The sequence below is a fragment of the Pempheris klunzingeri genome, chromosome 1, assembly GCF_042242105.1.
Source record: "Pempheris klunzingeri isolate RE-2024b chromosome 1, fPemKlu1.hap1, whole genome shotgun sequence".
Lineage (NCBI taxonomy): Eukaryota > Metazoa > Chordata > Actinopteri > Acropomatiformes > Pempheridae > Pempheris > Pempheris klunzingeri.
The window spans coordinates 27,499,948-27,513,180 of record NC_092012.1 but is presented as its reverse complement, the minus strand read 5'-3'; the positions used below and the strand labels follow the sequence as shown (position 1 = coordinate 27,513,180).

At 39.6% G+C, this 13,233-nt stretch overlaps 1 protein-coding gene across 1 annotated transcript; it reads left to right on the top strand.

Moving 5' to 3' along the window:
- The first annotated feature begins 6,387 nt into the window (after nt 1-6,387).
- On the top strand, nt 6,388-10,033 carry fgf19 (fibroblast growth factor 19). Its single transcript, XM_070834987.1, has 3 exons — nt 6,388-6,710; nt 6,814-6,917; nt 9,196-10,033. Exons 1-3 carry the CDS (start codon nt 6,500-6,502, stop codon nt 9,514-9,516), a joined length of 636 nt encoding a protein of 211 aa, XP_070691088.1. The 5' UTR covers nt 6,388-6,499; the 3' UTR covers nt 9,517-10,033.
- Nucleotides 10,034-13,233: the final 3,200 nt, after the last annotated feature.

Below are 13,233 nucleotides of genomic sequence, written 5' to 3'. Positions count from 1 at the left end.
TGCCTGGCATTTCGATGGTGTCTCTGCTGTACTGCGGCCCTAACCCTAACCCAGAGCAGGACAGGTGCTCACATACTGTAGCTGCACAACATATGTATTTCTGTCCCCCTCCCCAATCCGCTGCAGCCTGGGCTAAAACAGTCCACTGACAGAATGACTGCTTTCTGCTTTCTTGCTCACAGAAACCTGTAAACCAGCCCAAAGATAGAGCCCAGCCTCCTGCATCCTCTTTCCAATTGTCTGCAGACTACCAAAGCACACAAACTCACACACACACGCACACATGTGTGGGATGAAATGCCTGATATGAGCAATGTCTGAAGAGACAAACTTAACAGATGGATATATTACATACACACAAATATTCACATATGTCTCAGTCTCACTGAGTTGTATTTGATGGACATCAGTAAAGATGACTTCCGATGGTGTGTGTGTGTGCGTGTGCGTGTGCTTGTGTTTCTGTCTGTGTGTATGTTATGGTAAGACATGGGAGGACACCAGACCTGCCCATTTGAATGAATTTAAAATTTTTCAAATTGGACCATTGTTTGAATTCACTCCAGGCAGCAAATATGTGGATGCGGACTAACAACAGGTGCCCTCCAGCATTACTAATCCATCAACTACTAAAGCAAACATGGTCAAACTGGTGCTGAAGTAGCTGACTGGTTTCTGGATAGTCCAGAGGCAAATCAGGTGCTCGCTGGCCGCATTCTGTCTGACAGGGCACCTGCTGTTGACCAGCTGTCCGTCGCGCACACACACACACGTACTCAAACGAACTAGTGGTGGAAAGTGACTAGATACTTTTACTCAGTTTTATGTTATTCTATATTTCTATTCCACCACAGAGGGAAATGTTGTACTTTTTATTCCACCACTTAACAGCTTTAGTTACTTTAGTTAGTTAGTTTAGTAACTTTTGAGCAAGCAAAATATAATATCAATTCATGAAATCTAAGAATATCCACTAGTATGTAGTAAGGCAGCAGGTCAGGCTGATCATCCTGTCTTTGTTTTTAAAAGGCAGCTTTCTGAGTGTCAAAAAACATAAAATAACTTCCTCATAGGTGTAAATTCTTAATGTCTGGTTTCTAAATAAATCTACACCTTCATTCTGTTTATTAAGAAGCGGTGCATCAGCCCAGTGTGGTAGATAAAGTATAGTGCAGTCAGAACTGTTTCATACAGTTCTGATAGACTAACTGCATAAATAGTGTAGAGTAAACATTTGAGTTTGTTTGATGAGCTGCCTCAGAGCCGGATCAGCTCTCTATGTGGACAGTTTAAACAGACATTTCTTCCCTTTGTGGGAACAGGGTAGTTATCATCTGTCTGAGAATCCCCACATGCTGAGCTGTAAAGTGAAGGTATGTCATCTGTTCTCCCTCCAGCCTCCCCCACCCACCCACTTCTCACATCCAGTGCACCTGTTTATCGTGTATTTGTGTGACTTTAGGAAATGATGTAGGCTCTTGTGTTGTATTGATGGATTCATGGTCACAGCTTTATAGTGAGACTTAAGTAACACATCACTGACTCAAACCTCTTAAATACTGTGAACAAGAACAAAATAACAAACTGAAACACACCTTTAAATTGAGAGCAAAGAGCAAGAAAGAGCAAGTCAAACTACAGCTTGTGATCCAACCGCAACACTTTAAGTAGAAATTGTGTCACAAGTACTAAGTGATGAATTCTGTTAAGTTCTGAAAGCTGGTATCAAGTGTCAGGTCAGTCTAGGTGGCTCGTTCTTTGACCAGACAGTTTACATTTTAGAACTTCGCTATCGTACAAACTCTCCTTTGTTTACTAGGTGTTGTTATTGAAATTTTGGCAGGACATGACTGACAGTTTATGGGACCAACAGAGGAGCAGCAGAGCCACATCACACAGAGTAATTAATGCTAATTGGAAATAACATCGTTACATATCAACAGGCCTGTGACATTTGGACTGGTCATAGAGAGAAAGCAACAGTAGTAGTATTTGTAGTTTGTATACAAGGCAAGACTCTGATCCTGCAGCATGTCTGCAGACCTTTTTTTAATCCCACTCCCTCCTGCTCCCACTACATTTCTGACCATGACTGCCCGCTCCTGCAATGTAAATGTTTCACTCCTGCTTGCAACTGCAAACATAATGTCTGTTCCTGCCCGCACAACCAAGTCCTTTGCTTCCCACAGAGAAAAATAACACATTATTTTACCTTGTAGAGTTGCGTTATGTCTCCCACCGCAGCCCTTTATGACCACGTGCTGTTGGTCGGTTGCTTGCATGGCTACAACATCTGCTGCAAACAAAAAGCCCAGTTTTGTGGCTTGGCATTATCGTGTTTAGTCTTAAAGTTGGTTTCAGCCAGCTCTCACCCCAACAGCATCATCAACTTTACAAGGCATCAGTGCTTCTCAAATGTCAGCAGGTCAGCGCACGCTGCAGCGATCTGCTCTGCGAGGCTGAAATCATCAGCTCAACTGCAGTTACCAAGTAAACACATCTTCACAAATAGCTCTGTAGTGCTGTTATTGTAGATCACTGTACAGTGAACAGCATGTCTGCAGGACACTGATTTTTTTATCATTGTAGATGAATTGTTCCTTTAATGGCTGAGATCATTTATAACTTTTACACTTTCTAAAACTTACTGGACTGTTAAAAATAGCTCTGTCCAATCTGTAAACAAGGCCCATCTCTTAGTTCTTGGATAGTTGATATTTTGGAGACATAAAGTAAATCATCTTCACAGGACAGCAGTTTATTAATGAAACTAGTCTCACTTACATAATGTCATTAGGTGTGCTACTCTTGGCATGACTGGACTGTCTATGAATGTACAAAGTTTTACCTTAAAGCACCACCATCAGGCCAATACTAACATGTGTACAGAAGAAATATCAAATTCCATTCAGCCTTTTTCACAGAAGCCACATGTATCTGTAACATTAATGATGGCTGAATCCTTTTTAGTTGCTTCAGTCTTATGGTCAGGGTAATGCTGGGTCACTGTCATGACTCACTGGATCACATGAACAGAAAAGAGCTATCTTTACTTACATTTTAGTTGTGTTTTAAATATTTGCTTTCAGCAGTTGTGGCTCAGAGATAGAGCGGGTGGCCCACTAATCAGAAGGTTCCAGTCTGCATGCCAAAGTGCCTTTGGGCAAGACGCTGAACCCTAAATCGTTCCCGAACTACGAATATTTGTGAATTAACAGTCTTCTCCAGTCCTCCTGTGTGTAGTGCTGAAGCACTTCAAGTGGGTGAAAAGATTAGGAGGGCTCTATACAAATACAGTCCACTTACCATTCCATACTTTAACTATGCTAACATGACTTGTTTCTTTAGATATATACATATATATATTACCTTAACCTTAATAGTCTTAATATACACACAGTTTGGGGTAAACAGAAGAATCTGTGTCTGTGGTGGTATTGTCATGAACTACACTGTTGCCCATAAAGTTGGAATAAAATGTTTTTTTACCTCTTCTCATGTGATTTATTTTTGATAAATAAAGTGTATATCTTCTCAACTTTATTGATCAAACTCTTCCAAACATATCACAGTGAAACTTAAACCACAATTAACCTTTGCAAACTGTGTATTCAGGCTTTAACAAAATTGGGGGTATTGAACAATTGTTCCAACTTTATGGGCAACAGTGTATTTCTCTACCTTATGCCTCTTAAGCTTTTTTATTCTATCTATATTATATTCTACTTATATAGGCACCTGTTGTTTAGCTTATCTTTGCAATGCAAATTTGCAAATTTCCCCAACGTGGGACGAGTAAAGGTTTATCTTATCTTATCTTAAATTGTTGTTCCAATGTATGTATAAATACATGCCACTCCTCATAATCCTAATTCTACTTATTCTCCAGAATCCAGGTCCGAACTCTTCCTGCATCACTCCTCCTTCCTCCTTCTTGTCTTCTCTTCTTTTCTCTGTTCGTCCTCCTCTGTCTGTTCCTGGACTGCTGTAGGAGTGTCCCTGTACTGGGCTTCTTTTGTCTTTATTATATTTCTGTTCATTTCTTTTCCTGTAAAGGGTTTTGGAGCAACTATGTTGTGTTTGAGAAAGACAAAAGTCGGGCTAGAGAAAACATTTCCTATTGTAGGCTGCCACCTAGTGACAGAAGATGTGCAGATATTTTGATTTTTGTCAAAGTGCCACAACCAACACAGGCAGTAACACCATTCTCCCTCAGAGAGGACACATTTACAAATCCTAAAACCTACCAAAAGATAAGCTTGCGAAATGTAGGCCCCAGGTTGCATTTTGGTGAATGGTGTTGTTTGCTCTCCATTACAGTTTAACTTGTATGTAAATTGAAGGCCGAGCAGCGGAAGCACAGGCCAGAACGTGATAAGAGCGGAAAGAAGTCTGTTATTTCAGTGTGGAGTGACCCAGTCTCACAGCTCCTGTCTGCCTGGATCCAAGACCGATCTGTAGACTTTACCCTATCCACAAATACAAAATGTGCAAATTGACAGAGTACATTTGGTAGCTCTTTATGTAACATAATTTTGCAATGTGATCATCAGTATAAGACGCATGCAGTCTGTACAGTAAGCCTTAGCCAAGGTTTAATTCACTGTCCTACTGGGATTGTTCCTTTTGTCAGACCGCTCTCCACATAGCAACAAACACAAAAACAGTATTTATACCACTAGTACTAATACTAATATTAATACTGCTGCCTCTGTTAACAGTACTACTTGTAGTACTACGGCTACTACTGCTGCTACTATCCTACTTCTATGATTTCTATGATTGATGAATCTTTGATTCATTAATGCTATTCTGACATTAATCTATTCATGTTAAATGATTTTGTAAAGTACTGTGTGCCTGAAATACAAAAATATCTTGCATTGCCCAATATTTCTGCTACTTGTCAAGTCAAGTCAGCTTTGAATGTACATCTCATAGATCTCAAGATATTTTTATATGGAGCAGGCCAAGACCTCTTGGATCTCCTCAATTAAGAGTATGTAAGAATCCACACATAAGCAAGTGACAGTGGCAAAGAGAAAATTATAATTACTACTAATACTGGTACTATTACTACTACAGTGGTAGTCAGATCCTTCATTAAAGTAAGTAAAGGTACATTACATCCATTAAAAGTAGAAGTCCGGAATTGTAATTACTACTAATACTACTGAGTGTAGAACTGGAAAAACACAAAAAATTTATATTTGCAAAATAGTACAAATTTAAAAATAAAAGCCTCAAAATGAGCGCTGGACTATTACATGATCATATTGTTAATACTGATGCATTGCACACACTGATGTTTAAGTAGCTGTTTTACTATCATAAAAGAAGTGGAACTGATCTATAACAGTGTAATATGTTTAATAAAGACGTTGTATGCAAAATTTACTTTATACACTGTTGCCCATAAAGTTGGAATAAAATGTTTTTTACCTCTTCTCATGAAATGGTTGTGACAATGTGATTGTTGTGTATATCTTCTCAACTTTATTGATCAAACTCTTCCAAACATACCACAGTGAAACTTAAACCACAATTAACCTTTGCAAACTGTGTATTCAGGCTTTAACAAAATTGGGGGTATTGAACAATTATTCCAATTTTATGGGCAACAGTGTATATAAAACAACAGTAGCTCCTCTACAGTCTTAAGTAGGCTGGCTAAATGCACGTAAATGCACCCTACTGGGACTTCCTATTATTATTATTATAATAATAATAACAATAAGAATAATGATGATGATGATGATGATGATAATAATAATAATAATATACAGCATATGGGAAATGACCTGCTTCCATGATTATAAACAGTACTTAGTGTGTGTTACAGTAGTTGTATTTCCATGAAACTGCCTATTTTATTTGTGTTGTCATAGGTGACCTCCTCTTCAGTGTATGTGGAGTGTGTGTGGTGGATGGCAGAGGGTGGTGTATTTGAGGCCAGTATCTGTTGAGCCTTCTGGAGCAGGAGGTGCAACTCCCATACAAGTCGTATCCTACACTGACAGTTTATGCTCTAAAACGTTTCCTCGCTTACCTATGAAACAGTAACAACCATAGGCATTGTTATGACCTTGACTAATCATCAGTGTCCTCTGGAACTTTACTTACCAAACAGTAGTTCTAATCAATCACGTTTCTGAATTTGAAATTCATGCATTCATGTATTTTTATGCATTGTCGCAGAATACCTCCCCACTGAATGAAGTTATAAATAATTCTAGTGAGCATGACATCGAACACCACGGTGACTTGCCAGAGGTTTGAATTAAGTTTGCATAGGTGTGACAGGGGAGAGCTAGGATTTAGTTGGACGTCATGCAGGGGTGTGTTGTGGTCTGCTTCTGGGAACTGGATTTGGGAAAAAGGGTTATCAGCAGCTGATAAGGGCCACATTTAAAAGGCTGTGTTGGGGGGAGACTACCTTACTTCACACCGCCATCTGGGGGGAGCAGCAACACAGAGCTTACACAGGAACTGACCGATCATGCCCCTGCTCGTGCTCTTTCTATCCATTGCTAGTATGTATTTTGCTGTTGGAGTTGTTTGCATGCCCCTATTGGACCAGGGGCCCCACATCACCCACGGCTGGGACCAGGTGGTCCGACTCAGGCACCTGTACGCCGCTAGACCAGGACTGCACCTGCTGATTAGTGGAGATGGACAGATCCATGGCTCTGTAGAGCAAACTCTGTACAGTAAGTCAAGTATTGTAGACCTGTGCTGCCTGTCGGTAAACCCCACTGATGACTGGAGGATGTTTGATGGGAACCGTCATTATAATGAACATTTGAACTGCAGGTCTGCTGGAGATCCGTCCAGTGGATCCAGGCCGTGTGGCCATCAGAGGGGTACAGACTGCCAGCTTTCTCTGCATAGAAGCAGATGGAAGACTGTACTCATCGGTAAGATCTCACAGATGACACACTGCTGGTTGTTAATGACATGAAAAGAAGTGATTCATCCATTTATCTTTTCAAATGTCAACTAAGGTAAAGGATACATTTGTCTAATTAGCACTGTAGAGTGCAACCTTTTATTTTAGTGTGATGCCCGGATGTGACGTTGTGCAGCATATCAAGAAATACATTTAGCTATGAATGTAGCTATGTTTTAAAATAAGATGACTGAGAACACTATTTAACTGAAATTTAACACGTTTAATAACAAGCCAATAACCACTACTTATGTAAAAAAAAAGAAGAGTACAGTACTTTCTTCTGCTGATGAAATGCATTCATCAAATCTCTGAATATAGACGGATTATATGAGAAACAAATACATCAAACATAAAAAACAAATACAGAAATTATTGAAAATTATAACTTGATATTTAATAAGTGAATTAACAACTTGGTCAATGGTCAATGCAACTTTAACTTTATTGTTCTACGTTTATTGGAGTTCAGTTTCTGTTCAAATTAAATAAATGAAAGTGAAATAAATTTTCACTGTTTAACTTTTTTGTTTGTTACATTTCCCAACAGTTATCACCAACCCCCACCTCCTCGTCTCTCAGCCAATCACATTCCCCCAGCGTCTTCTGTTAGCTGAAGCAGCCAAAGACAAAGAGACATAGTCTCTAGCTTTTTACATTTTCCCCCACACACACACCTTAAAAATCACAACGCTGCAGAGCTCCTTCCAAAGCACTCTGCTGCTGCTCTTAAGAGCTCTTTGCTTTGGAAATAAGAACATCCAATGTTTTTCATTTTCTGCCTTGTTGAGCCAGATAAATGGGTTAGATCCTATATGTGTGTCTGTCCCAGCTGTGCACTGCATTTATTTCCTGCAGCTGTTCATAAATACTTTGGCGTTGTTGTTGTATTACAGCCAACAGGTGTGAGAAGGCACAATTTGGTAAAGAAGAATTTAAACCAGAGCTTCACTCAAAATCACATTGCCATTTATAATCACGTGGAATATGGCAATAATTTATGTGCTTCATTTCTTATGTCTTGAGAAATGCTTTAAAAAAATGTTGTACCATTAATATTTCAGCTCTAGATCCTCACAGTTAAAACAGTTAAGTTAAAACATGGCTGCAGCACTAGCAGGACAGGGACTCTTCAAAACTTTCACTTCAGCTGATGCCTCAACTTCACTCAGCACTCACACCTAAGTTCATAGTTTTAACTTCATTCAGCACTTAGAGTTCAACCGTAAATCCAACCGTTAGCACTTCCACTTTAACAGCCATTTCTTTTAGTATTTCTATCTCAACTGTCCCTTTAACTTTCTGTTTCAGCTGTTTCAAATGTTGCAAGTAGGAAGAATTAAGTGAATCTCACTATTAACTATTGTAAAAACAGTAAAACAATGATGAACTTTTGATAAAATGCAGCATTTCAAAATAAAGTAAAAAAAGCAATTCTTCTGCAAAATGGTTATGCATTCAATTTTTTGACGAAAGAGTTTAAAGGATCCTCCAGACACATTTCTGTGCACTGTTGACCTGAGGCTTCCTGCTGCTTTTTATATGTTATTAAAACACAGAAAACACTGCATGGCAGTCAAGCTTTCATTGAGCCAGACGAGCAGTTCATGAACCTTTGTCCAGTGTGGTGCAGGGTAGGATGTGTTTGCAAAGTGAAAAACCTGAATGAAAAGACCCAGCAGCAGCAACAACAACCTTGGCCTCTGGCTGTCTTTCTCTGGCCAAAGCAAACAGCTGTCGTAGAACTTGCAGCTCCATTTCCATATGTTTTCTTGATAAAAAAGGGGGCCTTCTAAAAACACCATTCATGCACTGCTGACTGCAAATGCCATTCTAATTCAGGATTCATGTCGCTGTATGGATACCAGTGAATAGAAACATAGATACAGTGATCAAATAAAAATTGTAAGAGAAACAAAACACTGGAAATCTTTGTCAGATGATTTCTGAATCTGCAAAAAAGAAAAACCAGTGGAAGAAATTCAAAGATTTTTGCTAAGGTGTGTGTTAGACGTGTACAGCTGAGAAAACAAGATAGTACCACATTAACAAATGTAGATATTAGAAATGACTGGAAAATCATAGCAAGCAAAATCATCAACACAGTTACGGTAAATCAAATAGCAAATAATTTGCCACGTGTATTTGGGTGTGCAGTGTCCTGCTTTGCTTGCTTGGTAATCCAGTGCTCTTACAGGGATCAGTTAAGGTTCATCTCCCATTTGTACATCTCCCATCATTTACAGCACACCTACAGCAGAGACGACTGCACCTTCAGAGAACAGATCTTGCCAGACGGGTACAATATCTACATCTCTGACAGACACGGAGCCCTTCTCAGTCTGGGAAACCACCGGCAGACACTGCAGGGTCGAGACCGAGGTGTGCCGGCTCTGGCCCAGTTCCTCCCCAGGATCAGCACTCTGGATCAGGCCTCGTCTCCTGGACTGGACGTCGCTGACCAGCTGGGACAGAACGCAGCCCGAACAGAGGAACCCGTGGACACGATGGACTCATTTGGAAAGCTTTCTCAAATCATTCACAGTCCCAGCTTCCACAAGAGATGAGACAGGGGTTGGGAGACACCAGTAAACGGATGAAACCCTGAAACTCTTCCCTGCATGTCGTAAAAGCAAGGGACTGACTACATGTCCAGCCAGCCAGCACCCAGGCAGGCTGCTGCAACATCCATCCAGCGCTGTCCACTCAGACGACACCAAACAGAGCACAAGCACAGTGTCCTACAGGGTGGAGAATGACACCTGTTCTGTATAATGTTCTATCCTAAGTTTAAGTTTCAGTAACAAACTTTTACTGAACAAACAGCCGGAGACCGCTCACTCCTCCTCCCTGAAACAAAGCTCACAAGGAGGGATGTATCTGACATGCTGTTTGTTTAGAACAAAGAGAACCAGCGATGAACCAAGAGCACCTGGAAAAGAATGGCACAATATTAGTCACACTAATTGATTCTCGCATGTGATGAGATTTTGTGTCTTTTATCATAATTGTTTGCCATCTTGTACAAAGTCTTTCTGTTTAGAACAGACAACAAACATATTGCCCAACGTGTTCCTGTAAGAATCTCAGGGTTTAGCGCCTTAAGTTAACTTTAGTGAAGTGCAGCTGAGATGAAACACTTTATGAAACAATATGTATAGTTGTATTTATTTGTTTATTTAAATGCCCAGCAGATTGAATGTGAATGCATTTCACTGTATGAGCTGATAATGTTTCCTGTTACCTGGTAAGGCAAGCGTTTGTATTGTTTGATGTTTAGATGTGATAGAAGATTTTGACATTAAGTCATCAAAATAAACTGCGATTGTCATATTAAGATGAAAAGAGTCCATAAGCATTTCTTTGCATTTGCATGCTTGTTTTTCTTATTATTGTTTTGGGGCATTTACAGCCCTTATTACAGACAGTAGAGAGAAGGAGGGAAAGAGGTTTAAACCAGGGACGCTGCCGTTCATGGTCAGTCTTCACCCCAAAACCACACGGGGACACTCACTCATATACATGTCAGGCCTAAACATATCAAACTGAACAATTTATTTAGTTAGGGTTATATAGAAAGGAAATAGAAAGGAAAATCTGAGGTCAAAGGTCCACTTACTGATGATTCAGAGCAGAAACTATTCTAACAATGGAAGTCTCCCTTAAAAGCCCCACTGATGACCCCCAGAGGTTGCAAAACTAACTACACCTGATATACAAACATGACTGACAAAGACATAATCAGTAAATAATGAATATGAAAGAATAAGAAAAATAAGAAGTAAATAACAATAGAAACATCATAATATAGAAGTGAATTAAAATTAAGTAAGTCCGTAAAAGTTAGTTAAGTACAATGTGAAATAATATACATGTGTGTGGGTTATAGTGCAATAGAGTTGGTGCAGATTGTTCCAAAAAAAAAAAAAAAAGCTTTAAGAAAGATGTCCTGGCCATTTAATATCAGCCTGAAAGTATGTGGAAATGTTATGTTTAATATTACATATAAACAACATTAGTTAGGATAAAAGGTTTAGATCTTGGGGTGATGAGAGGCAGTGGGAGTATGAAAATCATACCATGACTATGGTATATGTAGCTGTACACAGTAGTTACATTTTCACGTTTACCTTTGTTCAGCTTCACTGTCTTTGTTTTAAGCTGCATGTCTGTGTAGTAGTCCATTTCCTTGTATGTGAACACATAGTTAGCCAATAAAGCTGATTCTGATATATTGGCATATTCAATCAATCAATCGATCAATCTTTATTTATAGAGCGCCGATTCATAACAGCGTTATCTCCAGACGCTTTACATAAAGAGCAGGTCTAGACCAAACTCTTTAATTAAGAGAGAGACTCAACTATTCAGGAATTCAAAATTAAGGATTCAAGAATCCCCACGAGCAGCATCAGATATTATATTGAGCATATTGACATATTGCAAGTCATCTGTCTCAAGCTAAGCAAGTTATGTCTCAGGTCATGAATCCCAAGTCAGAGTCAAATCGACTGTTTTATCAGTGTTAGTCGAGCAACTCTCAAGTCCTCAAATTTGCTACTGGAATCTGGCTTGAGTCAAGTCATGTGACTCAATCCCTCACCTCTGGTAACCGAGTACATTTACTCAAAAGTATACTGAAGTACACTGTTGAGATACTTGCACTTTAATTATGTCATTGTCTTGTTATACTTCTACAACACTACATGTATCTAACAGCTACAACAGCTTAATAGTTACTAATTAAACTTTTTTGGACTTTTGCAAAAAAAAGAAGAAAAGACAAACCTAAGTTTCACCCAGCTATTACAGCTGTATCTCAACGCCACTTTTGAACCCCAAGCCAGGAAAATGGCAGCCATTGTCCTAGTGCCTTAAACAGGACACAGAAAAAGGCTTCATGATTTAAGACCCATGAAGCTCACACACCTGATTACAGAATATAGTCAAACATGTCCCGAAAATGAAAATAAAAATGGAAATACATTTTCTTCTGCTTTTATTTAAGAAAGAAATTTCATGTTCTTGATAAAACTTTTACTGCAGCAATTCTTTCGCTTACCATTTGTTCTATTGTACATTCTGTAAAGTTAACTCATTCACTTTTAGACAGGACGTCGCCACAATGCACACATTGTTTACTGTATGCAGGTAGAACTGAAACATGAAAACTGTTGCAGTTTTTTTTAATGCGATCAAATGTTGGTATTTTGAGAGTCGTTGTGAAATATATATATAAATAATATATTTCTGTCGGACAGAAAACTACTAGTGCAGTCAGTGTCCACCTCGATTTGGGCACCACCTTGATAAACAAGGAAAAGAAGCCAATTTAACTGATTCAGTTTGATAAAATAACTATCACTAGCTAACTAACTAACATATAACCATCAATTTGGTATCGAGGCCTATTTGTAAAGCCGTATGTGTGAGTGTGCTATGCTATACAGTTGTGTGCCCAGTTAGACTTCATTACCAGTCCTTCACTGTGATGCTTTCTTGGTCGACCAGTCTGTTGAGCCCAGCTGGAAGAAGGTTGTGGTTCTTTGTCCTTGCTGTCCTGCTTGCAGTCTGGAGGAATCCGGTCGCTCCTTTGTTCCTTGCTAGTTAGCAGCTCGGTGCTAACTTGGTGCTAACCTGGTGTGCTCCTGTTGCTCTGAAGATCAGCTGGCAGACTTCAGGTCGTACCTGCGATACTTGGTTCAGGTAGGGCTTCATGTTGCTGCCATGAAAAAGGCGGTGTGCTTGGTACAGGCCGCATAGAGGCTCATTTAGATAGGGCAAACATAAATGTCCTTGTACATTTTATAGATTTCTCCTCTGCTTTTAGCACAGGTTAAGCCTCATCCTTTCCCGAGATACCTGTGTGATCGGAGCGTCAGTGACAGCCTTGTCCTGTGAATCAGGGAGGTCCAGAGAAAGAGAGGCCCCAGTTGCTATAATATATTGATAACTGTATGCAACTGGCTATACTAATAGTCTTCTCTGACTTCCTTGTCCTGAACACCGACGTTCCACAGGGGTGTGCTTCATTTCCCCTCCTTTTATCCATAAATACAAATGAGGAAAAATGCAACAGCAAAGACCACTCACTCATACAATATGCCGATGACATGGCCCTGGTTGCCTGTCTGCAGGATGTCAACAGCCCTTCCTACTTCCTTCCTACCTACAGCACATTGACTGGTTTGACAGTAGTAGGGAGTCACGGCTTGTTATGAAAGGGTAAGAAGATAACTCACTTTAATTATCTGGGAACAATCATTGACCTTTCAGACCAATGC

Bases quoted from the DNA above. Each gene is read 5' to 3' on its own strand.
- fgf19 (XM_070834987.1), top strand. From the start codon at position 6,500: ATGCCCCTGCTCGTGCTCTTTCTATCCATTGCTAGTATGTATTTTGCT. The intron at 6,711-6,813 runs GTAAGTCAAGTA...TTTGAACTGCAG, and splicing joins TGTAGAGCAAACTCTGTACA to GTCTGCTGGAGATCCGTCCA. The intron at 6,918-9,195 runs GTAAGATCTCAC...CATCATTTACAG, and splicing joins ATGGAAGACTGTACTCATCG to CACACCTACAGCAGAGACGA.